Source organism: Agelaius tricolor, unplaced genomic scaffold (genome assembly GCF_023055355.1).
Source record: "Agelaius tricolor isolate 1412-34295 unplaced genomic scaffold, bAgeTri1.0.p SCAF_1, whole genome shotgun sequence".
NCBI classification, from domain to species: domain Eukaryota; kingdom Metazoa; phylum Chordata; class Aves; order Passeriformes; family Icteridae; genus Agelaius; species Agelaius tricolor.
Window position 1 is genome coordinate 65,761,116 of NW_027269261.1, and position 18,560 is coordinate 65,779,675.

Genomic DNA, 18,560 nt, shown 5'->3' on the forward strand with positions numbered 1-18,560 from the left:
AATTAAAATTGCTCCTCAATATTTTAGAACCTTTTCATTCTTACATAGAAAATGAAGCTATTTACAGAGAGGAAGTTAATGTAGCGGGAAACTCAATATGGTTTTGTAATTTCCACAGTAGAGTATTTCTGATGTACTGAATCCTAGAAATTGAGACTTCTTGATAGGTCAGATGCCCAAGGTGGCTTGTGTAGCAAGGCAGTGTTGATTAAGGTAGGGTTCTTTGGCTGCTGTGTCTGCGGGCTCTTTGCCCAGTCACACAGTAACACTACGAGCTAATAACTTCTTTGTAAAGAGCCATTCACGGTTGTGTCTGGTTGGAATGACTCGTTTCTTTTGAAACACTAGAGGGCTCACTGACTGCTTTTGGAGCTACCTTTTGCTTTCAGTGTATGTCCATAAATCTCCAAAGGTCTGAGCAAGGATGTCCTTTCTTAGGAGTAAATTTACTCACTAACCTCAGTGGTTTTGTCTAAATCTAGGCTTTCTGGAAGAGTTCTGAAGAATACTTTGATTAGCCAAAAGAGATGAATTTGATCTGCTCGGTGAATTCTGGTAGGGTTTTTCATACTGGAATATTTCCTTAAGTTTAGGCAGAGCAGTGCTTTTTGGTTTATTGTTTGTTTGTTTGGGGGTTTTGTTGTTTTTTTTTTTCTTGTCTGCTTGGCTTGTGGAATCCACACATTGTAATTTCCTAGGAAGCAGTTAGATAAGTGTACCTGAGTAGTTAGCAGAATGGGAGGAAATTTTTGTCAAAAAACCCCAACAACCCATCTGATGTTCATTGGCATACAATAATAAATATTATTAGAAGGTAGTGGTCTACTGTCTGGGTTATCTTCCTGGGTTGTCTTACTAGCTAGGGGGTGATGAGCTATAGGGTAATCAGAGTGCTTTCTGCTACCAAGTCATGCATACATTTATGATACAATATCATCGAAGTGTCAATCCATGGGGAAAAACTAAAGGAAAGTGATTACATCTAGAACATCTTGTAGCATCACACACTTTGTGACTATTGTGGCTGGACTGAACCAGTCTGGAGCTGTTCCTGCCTTTCCCTCTTGGTAACTGATACCCATGACAATCTGATTTGGGGAATCTGACAAGACAAAATTGAGACTCAAAACAAGAATATCACTTGCAGAAGTTTCTGTTTCCTGAACTGACTTGGTTTGGGAATAGATGACCACTGCATTTCTTATGCAAGAGGAGGAGCATAGGTGTGCTAGGAGAAAAAGGAGGGAAAAAGGGAAGAACAATGTTGGTAGTGGCTTGAGCAATTATAATGTTGTTATAGTACTACATCTTTAGGCCCTTTGATTCAGGCCACTTAATTACAAGTTTAGTTTATTTAAATTTTTTAAAAAAAGCCCTTTTGTGTGGTGTGCCCTGATTAAGATTAAGCAAATGAAAAGATTCTGATGTGATTGCATGAGAAAATAAGCTTTGACAAAGTTTAAGATTTAGCTTCCCGAAATCTCTGGGAGTTTGTATGTTGATATCTAAAGCTGAGCTTGCAGGTCTGGGATATGATGGCAGGGCAGAATAAGTCTTTCTTGTACAACAGGCAAACTACCAGAAAATTTCAATTGGTAAATTAGAAAATATGCTGTGGACAAATGATTGGTTTCATGCAGTCTTGATCCTTGTACCAGGGACTGAGAAGAGCCCATAGTCATAAAGCCTGCCAGTTGGCTGCCTATTACCAGTTCTGCTTTGAGACCAAAAGCCCCATCTTGGGAGAGCTCCTAAGCCATTCTGCAATGAAGTCAAGCAACAGAAACAGCTCCTGCTGGTCTCAGACCATGGATGGCAGCAATTCCATCCCACATATCACTGCTATCCATGGCCCAAGACCATTTCCACAGGGCCTCTGACTTGCCTTTCGGCTGAGATCTGACACCAGGCTAATCTTTTGCTTGAAAATGCTCACATATTAAGTGCCATTGCCAATTTTTGTATTTGTAAAGCTGGACCTGTAGTGTAGATTAACATCTGTGAATTTTCCTGCAGGATAGATGTGCATTTTTTTTCCCATTAATAGTGGAGAAATGTTTATTCTCAAGAGTATGGCAGTATTCTAAAAAATCTGTTGTCATTTGTTATAGTATGGCTTAATGCAGATTTTTAATTGACATAATTTCTCTGAGATTTGAGCAAAGGAAAGAGGAAAGGAGAAAGTGCAGGATTACTATTATCAGCATGTCCCAAGGCTGCTGCTTTTAAATTTAGGATTATAACTGTTATTTAACAAAATTATCCTTGACACACAAGGCCTCAAGAAGAGATCTAAAAGCAAGGACAGAGCAGTGTTGTCATCTGACAGCCTGAAGCACTATCTCTGAAAAGGTCTGAAATTGTCACTTTTTGTCTAGATGATGACCTCTGGCATTTCCAGCACTGCTCTGCCTTGTGGAAGAGGGGAGGAAGAGCAGCAAGGTGGCAAAATCTTTCTTTCTGTTACATAAAGCAATGCTGCTTGTGGTGACCTTTAAAGAAGACTATCCCTGAGCAGGTGTTAAAACTGGTGGTTGCCAAGGAGAGGTGTTGGACCTGCTGGAGTGGCAGTGGTTTGTCACCAGGCCTGCAGAGCTGTGTGCATTCTTCTCACCAGATGTTTGGGGAGGGGCACGTGGGCTCCTGGACATGCACCTGGACCACTGATAAAAGACAGATCACACCAGATATGCCTGGTGATGGTGGTAGAGAGTGTGAGCCTTTCCTGAGTCAACCCACTCCCCTGACTTCCGTGTGGATGCCCCCTGCTCTTACCACAGCACTGCTGTGCTGGGCTCTGCAAGGCTGTTTCCCAAAGCAGTATTTATCTGTGGTGCACCTTTTCTTGTGCAAAATGTGATTTGGTGGTGATATGTTAAGTTGTAAAGGTTTTCGTCTCTTTGTGCAAAATGACATGTGAAAGTAGCTACAGATGCATTTATAGTCGTAAAAGATTGTATTGTACAAACCTCAAAACATTTTCTAGGTGTTCTGCCTGCCCACTTTACCATCCTTCTATTGTTACTAGCTGTCCTGAGTTTGAACCAGCTCGTTTTATGCAAGCAGGTCTCTGCCAGAATCTGAAAACTACTGAAAGCTTTATGTTCACCTTAAAGAATCTAAAGGTTCTAGGGGGAAAACCTTCTTTAAAAATGTTACTTTCCTCAGTTTCTGAGATGTATGCTTAAGGGAAATAAAATCTCAATTGAATTGGTATATGACCCAATGAACTCCCATCCTAAAAATTGATTATTTTTGAGTGTGTCTTGACCATAAGCTTGCAGGTAACAAAAGTGGAGAGGACAGTTGTGTAATTCTTTTAGCAGCCGTCCCACTGCTACCTAGAAAACACTGCCACTGTTATTCTTTATTGAATATTTCATAGATCTATGCAGGAATTTGGTTAAGAATTGTATTAAATATTTTTAATATTGAGAATATTCTCAAGTTGGTGTTTGCTGTGGCTTCTTGCTAAATCAACATCATAATCCTGCTTTGGTTTCCCTACAGATGATGAAGCATGCCTGGGATAATTATAAGCGTTACGCATGGGGATTAAATGAACTGAAACCCATATCTAAGCAAGGACATTCAAGCAATTTATTTGGTGAGTACAGTGTATTTTTGTGCTTAGTGACGTTAGCATAGAACAGTAAATCAGCTGAAAAGCTTATAAGTGATAAACATGCTTTCTTGCTGCTCCCTGTCATGCAGCATGATGTTTCTTGCTTCTGTTATGTGTAAAAAGTAACAGTAAATGTAGGTGCTTTCTATGACTTTTATAAATTAGTGTCTGAATGAGAATAAATGGAGCATGGCATTGCTGCATGATAAAAATACAGTTTTGCTGCAATAAATACTGTCCTGTCTTAAACATTTACTATGGAAATCATTGATGCCACATTCAATAAGCAGGAAACTAAGGGGGAGGGTGTGGAGAAGGGGAAAAATCCTATACAAGGAACAAACAATACTCTCTACACTCATGAAGGTAGTTAAAGCTGTGTGCAGTTCTTCGGAATTTATTTCCATTTCTTATAAATATTTGTTAATTTGTACCAGAGTCCCTTATCAGGCTTTCTTTTTCATTAATATAACTGTTGTTTGCACCTCTAAATATTGTACAGGAGATGTCAAATAAAGCACAAGTTGTTATCAGTGTAGAACAAATATGGGACTGAAAAGTTCTATTAGGAGAGGCACACTGCAGAAATCCAGTGTAATGAGGCAAGACTTCCTCGGTGTCCAAGTGGGACTTGTGGCTGAAGAGAAACAGCATTCTGAGGAAGCATAAATACAGTCCTATGAACTGTCATTATCTTCAGTTTTGCAGAAAAATGAAGAATTAAACTGTTTGACATCAATTTTTCTATTCAAATAACTTGTTTTTCAAACAGAAAGCTGAAAAATTACTATTTCTATAGCTGAGACAAAATCAATACATTATTTTGATTTTAACAGGAACTTACTTTGTTGAATGTTTGCAAAAGATAGCTTGAAGTGGAAACATTTCCTAAAACAGCCTAAATAGAGCACTTATCAAATCCCCAACTATATTTGGAGGTTGCTTAGAGACAGCAGTTGTGATTACAGAAATAAGTTGGAAAACACACAACATCTACTTTGATCTTGCTGCACTGCTTGGCTACACCAAGGTAATATAAAAAATGTTAATAAATAATTATTATCTAGTTAGTTATTGGACTTCTTTTTGAGTTCTTGAAACCAGAGTAGTTTGAGTTAACTTCAAGGCTGAGTCATCACGTTTCTTTTTCCTTCTCTTCTCTGAAAATGAAAACTATTTATTGTCTTCAGGAGAATGATAATTATGTGATTTAATATGTTTGAGGAACTATTTAATGGAATTCTGTTTTCTTGCAGTACAACAAAATGTCATAAAATTTCTTGAAAATTAAAACTCTTAATGTAGTTTCCTTTGAAATCAGAAGTGGTATATACATTTCTAAGTTTTGAATTAATGATAATATTGCATGGATTTGCAGAAAAAGCTGGAGATGTATTGACTTGTGAAATTCTTAAGTAGGAATTCTGTGGACATTGCATAAGTTTAAGTCACTTCAGGCACAATTCTCTGTGAAAGAGGACAAGTGTTGAATTGAAAAATAAAACTATTTAGAGGAGTAAGAGGCAGAGTCAGTCTAAATGCAGATCAGTTTCTCATCATGGTCATCTGGTATATGATCTTATTGCTGAGGAGTTTTCCTTAGAAACACCTTCAGTCTTATTGATCTTGGTGCAAATCAAAATAAACATGAGGTCCCTTTCTGCTGAATTGCTTTACAGAATACCACAAAGAGCAGCATATCTGCAAGCAGGTCTGCCTCACCCTTGCCCGAATCCATAGCTACCTTTTGTTCTTTACAAACAAAACCTTGTTTCTGTAAGTGTACAGATTTATTAGATCTGATCTCTACCTTCATGTTTGAATTCAACAAATGCCACCTTTTTCATAAAACAATAAAATAGTGATCTGTTTGTGTGTTGGGTTTCTTTCCTTCGTGAAAGGACAGACAAGTTTCCTTATCTTCCTTGTTTCCTATTTTAAAAAAGATTTTAAAAATTGCAAATGGTTTACTGATTTAAGGTAATTCTGAGTTGTATTAGTGGAGAATAGGTTACCTTCAGCTCTGTGTCCTGTGAATTTCCTCCCAACCTTCAGAAATCATGTAAGACCTTCAGTTCACTGTCATCCATCATAACTATCTCCAATTTGCCAAGATTGTCTTTTCTTCTTGCTGCCAGGTCTCAGTTGTTTTAAAAATGCAAGTTTGGAATCATCTTGGTATCAGTAAAATACAGCACATTTCATTAGGCGCTGTTTGATCCCTAATGAAACACTTTCCCTCCTTTGAATTAATTGCTGCATTTACATTGCTTTGCAAATACTGGGAGTGGCTGTTATGGGATACTTTTATATCTCACTGTGAGAAACAGAAGAGTCCAGTGCTGTGTGGTGCTTTATGTTGTAAAAGTTACAGTACAGCTCTCCTGACACAGAAGGGGAGAGTTGTTTTCAAATTATACTGCTTCTAAGCTTTTTTTTTGGAAGTATAAATGCATGGCTCCTTTCAATCTCCATTTTGCAGGTAGATTGAAATGACTGCTGTGTCCTGAAGGCAAGTCATAACTGTCATGCTGTGTTTCTCAGAAGGACTAAAATAAGATGGCTTTTGAGAGGTGTAATTACACATGGATGTGGCTTAGGAAATAACATCATGAAATACAGGCACTATACCAGGGCTAGGAGAAGAGGAAAATGGCCATTGAGGTGTTGATAGGAGAAAGGCTAGGGACAACTGGTGGTTCTAATTTTGGGGGAAGGAAAAGAACCCTGCTTTAGCACCTTGTACTAGTGCTAAATTACTAGTAGTAGAGCTAATCTTTAGCTGAAGACTTTTTGCTGAACTTGGAAATTACTTATTTTGTCCTAAACTCAGGCCACGAAAACAAATTGTGAAATCAAGGAACTGCCTTGGTCTTGCTGGTGTTCTGCAGGCAGTGTGTGTGTAAGGGTGTATGTGATAAGCTGAGAAAGCCTTTAGACTGGCAGACTGTAGATATATTTATGTTATGAGCAGAAGGTGCTTTCTCTCACATGTGCATACCAAGAATAATGTACTTTTAGAGAAACACTGAAAGATTTCTCCTTGAAGCCAGTGCCACATACGTGCCTCTGACCATTGGCAATGTCTTTTCAGCACATCCATGCAATGTTTTTATTTCCTTTGTACTTGCCATGTTAGGTTTTACCATGCTGTAGCAGCTATTTGAAAAGACAGAAATATTCTTATTGTTTTAATTGCATGAAGTGTACAACTGTTTCTAGATTAATCAAATAAATTGGAATAGCTCAGCATCTGTTTGCACCATATCTGTCCATTAGCAAGACAGGGCATATCTCCTGGTATGACTTCTTCCATGAGTACTAATTCTTCTCTGACTATTCCTAGTAGAAAGTAGGCCATGAGAAAGTGCTGTTACTTTTTAATTCTTTAACCTTTATCTTTCACTTCAGTTTACCATTAACAAGGTTAGCTAAAGCAGAGATTTATTAATCTACCTTCCTACTGCAAAAGTGGCAAAATCACAATTTTGCTTTTTTTTCATAGCACTCTACTACCAGCCCCTCAAACTAGGGCTATTCCTCTCTAAGCCTTCTGAACTAATTTTAAAACTAATGAGTGTTGCTGTGCTAGCAGAGAACTCTTTCTAAAAGTGTTTTCTGCACTTAAATGACTGTAACTAAAGGGCTTTTTTAATTATCTGAAGCTGTGTTTCATGTGCAGTATTGCCAGTTTGATATTATAACTTGTAGGCATAGTATAATTAATCTCTGCAAGTGAAAAGGGACCTTTTCTGGAGGCAAAAAGGGAAGCATTTAATAAATACTCACAATCTGCAAACCCCAAAGTACTATAATTTAGTAAGATCCTGCTCCTCCCACTTTGAACTGTTTTTTGTCATTTCTTTTATGGAGTGTTGAGGTGTATGAATATTTTTAAAGCCTGCCAAAATTTATATCCAAAACTGTCTTGGCAGTGTATAGCAATGTGTCTTTTCAAACTCTAAGTCTATTAATATAGCCTAGGCAATTAATTGTGCATGTGTTTAATCAATATATTAATTTAAATTGAAAGGACTCAAAATCTTCCCCCCACCCCAGTCTTGTTTGTCTTCACTCTTCCTGCTGTATTCCTAGAAATTTTGTGTTGTGGTATGTGGTGGAAGCAAGCCTGACATCTAGCTCAACTAAATTAACTTGTGTAAAGAATAACATTAGCAGATATGTGGATGAATTACTCAACACAGCATTTTTGAGAGGAGGTCATGTTGCATAACAGTGACAAGTGTATTGTCGTTTTAGATTTCTAAAAAACATTTTTCAGGCTTATTACTGGCCTCTCACAGGAATCTGTTACTGCTGAGGCCACACTCTCAAATTACTCATCCCAACACTGAAAAATCAAATGACCAGAGTGAAATTTGGCAGTGCAAATAAGTTATTTGGGGTAGCTTTGACAGTGGCAAACTGCAAACAGTTCCACAAATCCAGAAGGATTTCCCAACAGGCGATAATTGCACTTAGAAATAGAAAATGTTCCTAATTTAAACTGGCTTTTAGTAAAGCAGGAGATATAGTTCTGAGTTAATGCACAGAACAGGCAGGCTTGAGCTCACAGTAAGCAGTAAAGCTTGATAGCTTTCCAGAACAATACGTGGGGGTCCATAAAAAGTGGCATAGATGGGAACAAGGATTTATTGTTCCTTGTGGGGAGTGATATCCTTTGTAAGGAAGGGGTGGAGATAGCAAATTACTAGGCAGCAGGTTCAGACAAAAGAAGGTGGTTCATAGCTAAACATGTAGCTGAGCTGCATGGTGCCAGAAGCGTGGTGGATGCCAAAGGCTTCTGCAGGAAGCACAGAGATAAGCAATGAAGGAAAAAATATTTAAACTTTATCAAAGTCAAAGACACCAGAGCTGGCTCTAAAATGCAGAGATGTATAAAATACTGGAGATTTGGAAGAACTTTTTAGAAATATCACTAGATTGTTTAATGTTACATATATGAAAAACTAGATTTGTTAAAAATTGAATTAATTTTTCTTTTCACTCTCTTACCAGGTGTGAATAGTCACTGAAATTAAAAGTGTTAATATTGCTGAGGGTTTGCCAGTACTTGAGTCAAGAGTTTCATGTTTTGGCATAGCACACTTTAATAATTAATCACTCTTGACACTTTAAATTGCTAATGATATTGCATAGGAACCTTTTCAGTGAACTTTAAATAAAGGAAAACACTGTTCTAAGATATGAGTCAGCTTTTGAAGCAACGCTCCAAGAAACCTCCAGCACAAATCAAAATGTTGCTTTAGTCAAACCTGTATGTATTCTCAAATGCCAACTTGGTGTCCAAGGGATGGGAGGAAATTTTAAATTATTAAGTGCACCAACATGCATTGATTCTGAAGTATTCTATTTCTGGCCATATCTAAAAGCCTGGTCTAGACAAGTGAGAACTTATTTTGGCACACACTTCAAAGGGTTTGGCCATAAGCCAGGTGTGGTTCTTCAACCATATGGCCATATAAGCTCAGTCACAGAGCTGTGCTAATAAGGTTGTCACTCACATCCAGAGCAGTTCTCCCTGCAGTGGCATCCTGGAAACTCATACAAAGTTACTCATCCTCTGATCACTTTTCTTATTCTGCTCTTGCTGCCCAGTCCTGAGATGCTACTGCATTCTCTGACGTAATCTCTTCTTTTATTTGCACGCACGTACACTGGCGCTGTTGGATATTAAAAAACATGCAGTTTAAATGGGCTGACTGTGCATTACCCAGAGGAGATATAGGCTACCTGTGCTTTTAATAAGCTGTTGTGCTTAACAGTCCACAAATCTTGTTAGCAATATGCTCTTTTTTGTTTTTTCTTCCAGATCATTGCTTAAGATTCTAAGTGTTAAACTGGAAAGGAAGTCAGTCTACTCAATAGTCTACTGAATAGTCTACTGAAAATTTTGTGTTGACTGATTTCTTTTGCATTCTTTTCAGCTAATAGTAGGCTATTTTATATGTTCTCTATTAATCCCTTGGAGTAAATCATGCTGTCAGTAAAGATGAGTGATAAAAGTAAAGGGTTAACAACAGAAGTAAAATGGCGCATATGTGAGTACCTGGTCTGGAGGCTTTGATAGACACTAATAATTCTTCATTTTGGTAGGCTTTTACATCTGATTATCTCTTTTATCATCAAAATTACTTCCTTTGACTTATGTTTTATGAGTTTCAAGTTCATTTTCTCTGCTTTGAGTATATATATATTTAGTTATCTGCAAAATATATCTGTATTTACCTGAGGTCTATGAATTTTATCCAAGTCTTTTTTGTGATATCTTCCTCCTGCCTAGGGCAACTCTGAAACTCTACCACTGTGACTGCAACTTGGCTCGCACTCTGTAAGGCAGAGTTAGTCAAATTTGTAGCAGTGCTAAAGGTGTATAGGAAAACAGTCCTCTTGTCCAAATATTCTGTGTCATGAGTGTGTACTGTAATTGCTTAGCAATAATCTTTGCTTCTTGTAGACCATGACTGCTGTGTAATTCCTTGGGAATGTTGTGTAGGAACAAACAAGTGATAACCATATTTAATAATTTATGTGCTGTGCTTTGAGAATCATAGCTTATATAGGCTTGTGAAAGGTTTGGTCTTATCCCATAATAAGGAATGTTCATTTAATTTCTTTGCACTCCTTCCCCCAGCCTCACCACTGGTTTGTCTGACTGGTTATTAATGAACTGTTCAGCATCACGATTTCCATACTACTCTCAAATTTAAGTTATTCTGTTGGCTGACTTAGCACAAACTGCAGTTGTTCACAAGTCATAATTCTGGCCTCTAAACTGACTCTTTCTCTATTCTTTTGTCTTTTATCAAGAACTTGGAAGCACAGCTGTTTGAGACAAACTTGACTAAGTGTCACATTAATTGTTTTATTCCATTTTCCGAGCACTCAGAATAATAGCAGAAATAATTTCAAATAAAGTAAGATCTACTTGAGATTCTAGCATTTTTTTCAAACTGTGCTCTAAGCAGGCCACAAATATGCCAGGTTCAGAGGAAAAAAAATCATAATAAGTAGGTGACTCCAAGGGTGATTTCTCAATAAGTTTTCTCCTTATTTTCTCCTCTTTTACTTCTGACTTAGTGGTGGGTTGCAGCTCAAGTACTAATCCTTAAAATTGAAAGCTTAACTGTTTAGTGGTGGTGTTAGTTGTATTACAAGAGGATTATCACAAAGAATGTCTTTGCATGGTGAGCCTATCACAATCCACTGAAGCAAATCAGATTATCGATGGTTTTTCTGTAAGTAGAGCTCAGTTGTAAAGGTTCACTAGGAACTGCTTTTGTTGTATGGAGTTACCAGACATCTCCAGAGCTTTTGCAGTAGTGATCTTGAGCAGATGTCCTCCAGCAGTTTTCCACTCTCACTTTCTCATAAGCTCAGGAAAAATATAAATTGCTTAGCCAAGTTTAAAGAATACTGTTCCTTTAATATTAGAGAAGGGCAGCCAAGTTCCAAATAAGCTCTTGGAGGATATTATGTTTTTCTTACTAAAGCAGGCTGCAGTTTTATTAGTGGAATATCTGGGGGAAAATGTAGAGATTCCTTCCTTCAGAGTAGGAAAGTGACATTCCAAAAGTGGCTGGTATAGACAGCTGCTAAAATAGAGAAAATAGCTGATTCTGTTAAATGTACCAAATAACTATTATAACAACCTCAAATATTATTTTGTTAAGACAGTGGAAATGGAAAATTATTTTCTACCTGGAACCTTAATTTAAGGTAATTATGTCAATCCTGCTTTACAGAGCTCTCCAATCACCTCTCTGTTTCATGTGGAAACAGAAACCCATGATGGCAGTGAACGCAAGAATTGACTGAGAGTAGATTTCTTTCTTAAATATGAAAAATTGAATTCTGATATTTGATAAGTTTATAAAATTAAGTTTACTTTTTCATCAGGTATTTCAGAGACAAGAGGATAATCAAGTTCCTTAATTAGTTGTAGCTACTATCTTGTTATTCCCCTGGTATAATCAATTCCAGAATGAGTAGTCAGCTATTCACCTGACTCATTAGCCCTGCTGAGGGAGACAGAGATTGGACATAATGACTTTCTCTGTTGATTGCAACCTAAATTATTTTCTAATTCTAAATGTTTCCTTCTGTACCAGAGTCTTCTCTAAAATATAACAGTGGTCTTCCTTTCATTATGAAAACTGCAGGAGCCAAGTAAGGAAATAAAAGTCTTAGTAGAGTGGTCAAAATTGAATTTTTGACATTTTCCCATAAATAGGAATTAAAACTCTTCCTAGACAAAAATGATATTTTGAAAAGGTCAAGGAAAATTTGGAGTAAGTATGGAAAAGTGTTTTGAGTGACTGTGTTTTCTTGAACCCCACTGTCCGCATTAACCTTTCAGTACAGGATGATGAGCATTTAATCCATTCCAAAGCCAACATACTGGTGATATTTCATCTTGCAGTGTTAGGTCAAGGCTAGCTCTTGCCCATCTCTGTAACAGAGGTAGAAGGGTGCCATTTTTGCAGACCACCAGTGCCTTGCTCTGAAAACCAGTGCCTTGCAGCCCTTCCTGAGCTGACAAATCCATGTGTGCAGGTTTGCCTTTGCCTCCCCCAGTGCTATCTTGTGCAGACTGTACTTCTTAAAGGGCTTTCCTAACTAAAATGGGATCAGTACTCACCAGCTTCTTAAAGCTTTATGATATGTTTGAGTATAAAAACAAAAAAACAGCTGATTGGTTTTGTTCCAAACTGGAAGAAACAGGAATTTCTCAATTACCGAGATTTACTGGGTTTTGTGTTATTTTACGGTGAACTGTTCTGTCAGTGGTTTAAAATGCAAAAATATGGCTGAAAATACAGTGCATTAGAGCAGCTCTTCAAAAGTTCATTAGTGGAAGAAATACTTAAATATTATGATGTTGTGTTGTGGCATGGGAGTCAAAGGGCTGTGAATTACTAGTTACCACTTGAATGCTTATGCACCCAGTTTTTAACTGGATTAATTGAAATTGGATTTTGAAATTAGAATTAATTTAAATTAATTAGATCTAACTGAAAAGTCTTCTGTTGGAAAGTAAATTGCTGGCTCTTCATGTATTTCAGGTAACATACAAGGAGCAACAATCGTGGATGCCCTTGATACACTATACATCATGGAAATGAAAGAGGAGTTCAAGGAAGCCAAGGAGTGGGTTGAAAAAAACTTGGATTTCAATGTGGTAAGGAGCATTGCTGATTAAATTTTAATGCTCTGTTTAGTCTCCAAGTGCCAACTGAGGACTGGGTTCTTGGTATTACAAGCATAATGCAAGGCTAAAGAATTTAGATTATTGATAGATAAAGCAGGAAGCTGAAAGATAGGAAATCTACTGCTCTGCTTATATGCTCTTTTTCAATCAGAGAGATTTAGGTAGATGGAAGGCAATGAGCTGGACTGGAGGAAGGAAAAAGGAAATAGAGTATTTGTCATTATAAAGTAAAAAACAGCCTTTTCAGCTTTTTTGGATAGAAGAATTGGGACTCTTCAAGCATTAATTTTTTCATTATGCAAACCTTTTACATTTTCCCTTTATAAAATCTACAGATTTTAGTTGTGTTTATGGAAAGGTACATGCCATACATACTACTTAGGTTCCTTTGTCTACTCCAGTAAAGTTGAATATTATGAGTTAGGCTGAACTATTGGCACATCTGAACTGCTTTAGTCTTAGGAAGCATCAGGTCCTCACATCTGCACATACAAATCACCCTATTAAGTGACAAATGTGCAGCTGAGGGCAAAGTTCATTATTAAATTTTTATTCTAGAAAGGCCTTGAACAAGTAGGAACCTCTTCAATTAAATGGCAAAGTCCTGGGTTTAGTATTTGTTTCTTTTTTTTTTCCTTTTGGGTTTTTTTTTTGGGCCAGAGGATTTATTGTTGGGTGCAGAGAGCTGATGAAGCACCTCTGATCACTGTAAAGTAAGCACAGTACACTGAGCACTTGAAAGCTCTTGTAGTTGACATGCGTAATGTTAGAAACACTTTCTGAAAACAAAGTACTCTTTCTAATAAGTTATGCAAAAGTCAGGTTTAATTAGGGTCTATTCCATGCTTGAAAATTAATTATCCTTTTAAGGAGTTAATAAGAGTGGATGTAGCATAGTTTATATAAGCAGTAATTTAGTATGCATTTATATTTACATTTAGAATGTAAATAGAGGATATTAAACAGTGCTCCTGTGTAGTGTCAGAAGCCTGAATGACATACTAATTTTATTTTGTGCATAAAATTTTTTTCCCTAAAGGTATTTTTGTAATACTAAATTCCTGTCTTATTAGCTTGGTATTATCAAGATGTTTAAAAACCAGGATAAGACAGCAGAAAATAACAAACTCCACTTAAAAGGATGAGCTGAGCTCTACTTGGAGGAACATTGTAAAGCTTTGTAAAGTGATTTACATTATTAACATGAAAATCTTTGGGTTTACATATATCTTGATATATTTCATACTGGAAACTTTTAGATGGTATTGCCTACATTTCCTCTTTTTGATGTACCTTTTTTTTCTCAGTAATGCTTATAAGCTAAGAAAATGTCGGAAATTTCATATTCTGTTAGCTGTTCAATGCAGGAGTCAAGCTGATTTACCAAAGCAGCTTCACAGATAACACTGACGTGCGTCACTAACAGTATATTGTTACTGATATTCCTGTAAATAGCAGCCTGGAGTTCAACACCTCACAAAATTATTTTCATAATACTTCATAATCATATGTAATTGAATTTTACATTGGCATCAGCAGTGAGTAGATGAATTTTCCCAAACTGGAACAAGGAAATTAAAATAAATAACTGCGATGCCAAATTTAATAATGGATGCCCGTTTGTTTAATGGCGGCTGGATTGTTGGAAGCTACTCAACTTGCACTTTTATTTAGTTTTCCACTTTAAGTATAGATTTTAGATTCAAATGCCATTTTGTATTTATATCTTACAGTTTAAAGAACAGCAGTTCTCTTTTGTGTTGAAGTGTTTATCATGTATCAGACCTTACATGACATATTCTGCAAAAATGTTATGTACACTATTACTTGCTTCTGTTTTAGAAACCTTTGTCCCATTAAAGTGATTTATTTGGAATAACTGACTCATATATCCTTAAGAGTTATTTCTTCTGAGTAGTATAAACTTGTCTTTGATGTTTCTGATCATTTCCTGGGCAGGACTGCTTAATCAGCATATTTCCCCTTTATTTCCATAAGTAGAATACATTTTTCTCTTCATTTATTCTTAGAACCATGTCTTTCAAATCTTTAATTTTCTTTAAGATGTTATTTACAAAAATTGCTGTGACTGTATTCTGTAGTAGAATTTTTACTCCTTATGTTCTCTCTCAATGCAGCTGGATATAGGAAACTTTTACAAACTCCAGAAGATTCACCAAACTATTTGGCCAGCACTCACACCACTCTCAACACCTGATCATAAAAGTTGCCTGGTGTTACTTTGTAAAGTAGGCACTAGTTTATCCACATGAAAGGATTTATGGAATAAAGATGACTTAATGGGAAATGGCAACGTCTCCTTATGCGTTGGATTTCAATCTCGCAGTTCAATGAATTAGATGTCAGGGTTGCTCTTCTTTACCTTTCCAAAGATAGGTTTTGATTGTGAGGGAAAACTCTAGTCAAGTCAGCAGCACCTTTCTTGGCAAACTTGTGCACTTTAGTAAGCTTGTCAGTGGGTATGTTTAGAAGCTTTCCCTTTTGGAGTATAACACAGGCTATTTTCATTAAAGCTACAGCTGGTAGCCCTGTGATTTTATAACTGAGATATCCACATTGCAGTGCTTGGAGCTTTTTTATGTCACAACTGCTGACTTTTTTTTTTTAATTTGAAACCTTGCAGAAGTTTGAGCTAAACTGAGCCATTCCTTCAGGAATTATGTTGCATTTTCTGATTCTGTCAATATTATAAGAGATATAGACATACTTTTGGAAAAAGATGATATTTGCAGTGGCTAAATCCATGGTCTTAGCTTTGAGTAGCACGATGGGTATGTGCTCTGTTCTCTCTTAAATCACTTCATCTCTCTGGGGGATTCATCTTTGCCCTTCTAATTAATATGGCCAAGGCTTTGTTCTGACCTCCCCACACAGGCTGCTGCCCACACGCCCCTCCACAGTGCACAGCCCAAGGCTGCAGCAGATGGGCTGGGCTCTGTATCAGCAGGTTACAAGGCAGGAAAAGAGAACCTGTCTATAATGGGATTTTTAGGGAACTTGGCTGTTTCCTAGCTACAGCTATGCATGCTGTCTGCTCCTCTGATCTTATTTTTTCTTATTTGTTTCAGAAGCTTCACACACACACACACACACACAGAGCATTCTGAAGGAGTTTCTGTAGCACCACCCCACTTCTGCTTCACACTGGGGAGGAAAAAGCTATTGGTCTCTGCAGTCCCAGGGCCAAATAACATTGAATACATACTTGGGAAGAGAGAGAGAGGAAAAGGGATCTTGATGAGGCAGATGAAGGGGTCAGGTGTTGGGGAGTAGTGGTGCAGGAACTGAGCCACGTGGTGCAGCAGTGAGGGTTTGGGAGTTGTTCAGTATTGGATTGATAGTGCTCTGCATCCATGCCCAAACACACCCCAGTATGTTTAGGATGAGTGACCAAGTGGTCCATCCCCTTCTTCCTCAGCCCTGCTAAACTCCTTCTGTGCAAAGGGGCAGTCTTGCCTCTACTGCCTACTGGGAGCAGTCCTTGGTCTACACAGTGTCCTAAAGCGTGTCTGGGCGTTGACTTGGAACAACAGGGACCCACAGCAAGACCAGAAGGTGCTAGCAATCAAATTGTACACGGGACAGGACTTGGATTCATACCCTGACCAACTGACCAGCTGTCTGATGGAAGTGTAGCCAGACAAGATCAGAATGGGAGCAAGGTATGGAGCAGAAAGCCATGCACTCACTCAGATAAGAGAGAAATAAGGAAAGTATGAAGGGCATTTCATTATTTGCTCTCAAAGACAGGTACTAATGAATTGAGGAACTGCATAAAGAGAAGGAAATGAAGAAGAAGGTGAGGATGCCCTCTGTCTTGTGTCCTACCAATGCTCTTAAGCAGCGGTCAGTCACTGTATCTGATTTTATATACCACTTTTGAAGCTTGAAGGCTAACTTACCACTTCTGACTTTCATCTTTGTGCTTAGCTCAGCAAATCTGAGTGTCTTTCAAAGAGGTTTGGTCAGCAGCTTCATGCAACCTAGAAGTTTTGTGAGTGACATGCCTGTTATTTGAGAACTGGAAAAGAACTGGTGAAAGTGGAGAAACTTGAAGTTATGGGGGTTTTTCTATTGTCATGTATAGATTAGCATACCCCCTTTGCAAGGTCCCAGAATAGCAAATATTATTTGCATAAATAAGGCTTCCAGCATTTATCATTGACTCAGTTGTATCTGTGATGTGGCAGTCAGTAACAGTACAGACTTCCAGACTTCAGTTTGCTTATTTCAAACTTCAATATTTACAAACCTAAATCCTATTTTCAAACTGTAGGTATTATGATTGACTTGTATTTTACAGTCAACAACCTACTGTTCTAACTTGGAACATTATAGTTTTTTGGCTCTTTATTCATGGTATTTTTCCTGTTCAAGTGAAAAAATCAGAAAGTTTCCTAATACAGCTATTTGGAACAGCTTTCCCATTTGAAAAAAAAAAGAAAAAAAAAGTCATGGGTCAGAGAGAAATCTTAAGCCAGCAGGTGAAAATGGTTCTTTAGTTTGTGGGACTATTTGATTACTAGTTTGCCACATAACACATAAATGCCAGACTTCAAAGTGACTTGATTTTGTTTTAATTATGTGTAAGAACCAATTTTGATGGGCTAAAACGAGATCCTGCAAATTCATTACTAAACACAGTTCTTTTGCTGCTAGAGTTTATTAATGCCTTCAGTAGCACTTTATTTTTGTGCCTGCAGTTTGCAATGCAGGGACTTCAGCAAGGTTAAATAATGTGTTATGCAATAACAAGGCTTTGACACTTGTGATAAAAAGGTTGCTAAGATTATTTCCCATGTCTTTGGGAACTGAATATTTTAGCAAGCTGCCAGTAACTTTCATTTGTGGAATATGAATGAAACTTTTTTCCTCCCACAATTGCAGGTAATTAAAATCTTGTTTAATTGCAATAGTTGAAAGTGAGCTATTGTAGTACTATCTGTGACTCTATTGTAATTCCTGGGCTGCTTGAAAATGCTAGGATTTGTTGCTGTTCCCAACCTTTGTGCTTCAACAGGGGAATATTATTATTTAATAGTAATAATAATTACAAGTTCATCTCATTTCACAGGAAATGTGGGCCCTTTGTGTCCACTTTTTAGTCTAGAATTATATACATTATTCAGCATTGTTGAGTACAGGCTCCCTGGTGTTCTCTTGCACAGCTTGTTAAACTTCAGGGTATGGGCTGCTTGCCATGGTGTGTGTGCATGGGGGGGGAGTTGCTATATTCCTTCTACACAGGAGCAATAGATGGAAATGCAGATGAGATGGCTGAAGTTCTGTACACTCTTGATGATACAAGAACAGGAGAACCAAAGGAAGGAAGGTTTTGGAAGGAATCTTTGCAATAGAGAAGACTGAAACAAATGATATGCTAGGACTTGTGGCATTATTTTTTGTTATCTTTATAAAAACTAAGAGAGTAAGCTCTTTATCAAATGTAAATTAAGGTGATTTGTTCATTGGGAATACATTCATCTGTGTAAAGAGCACACAGTATTTTCTCCAGCTGAATTTTGAATGACAGAACATGTAACCAGTGCTGCTGGTGAGTGCCAGGTGGATAAATAAAAGAGTGTTGTGTTTATAAGGGAGGGTGACTTCCCATGAGAAAATACTGATGGAAATTGTTTTGGCCTTGGTCTGTGAATTGTGGAGAGGAAGATTATCAGGAAT

General features: G+C 37.5%; 1 protein-coding gene across 2 annotated transcripts in view; it reads left to right on the forward strand.

Annotated features, from left to right (window-relative positions):
• The window catches only part of MAN1A1 (mannosidase alpha class 1A member 1), a 140,400-nt gene that overhangs the window by 33,365 nt on the left and 88,475 nt on the right, over window positions 1-18,560 (forward strand). For both annotated transcript variants that reach the window (XM_071437807.1, XM_071437815.1), the window contains 2 exons: window positions 3,511-3,607; window positions 12,712-12,827. In XM_071437807.1, coding sequence (XP_071293908.1) covers window positions 3,511-3,607; window positions 12,712-12,827 — 213 coding nt within the window. The remainder of the gene's footprint in view (window positions 1-3,510; window positions 3,608-12,711; window positions 12,828-18,560) is intronic.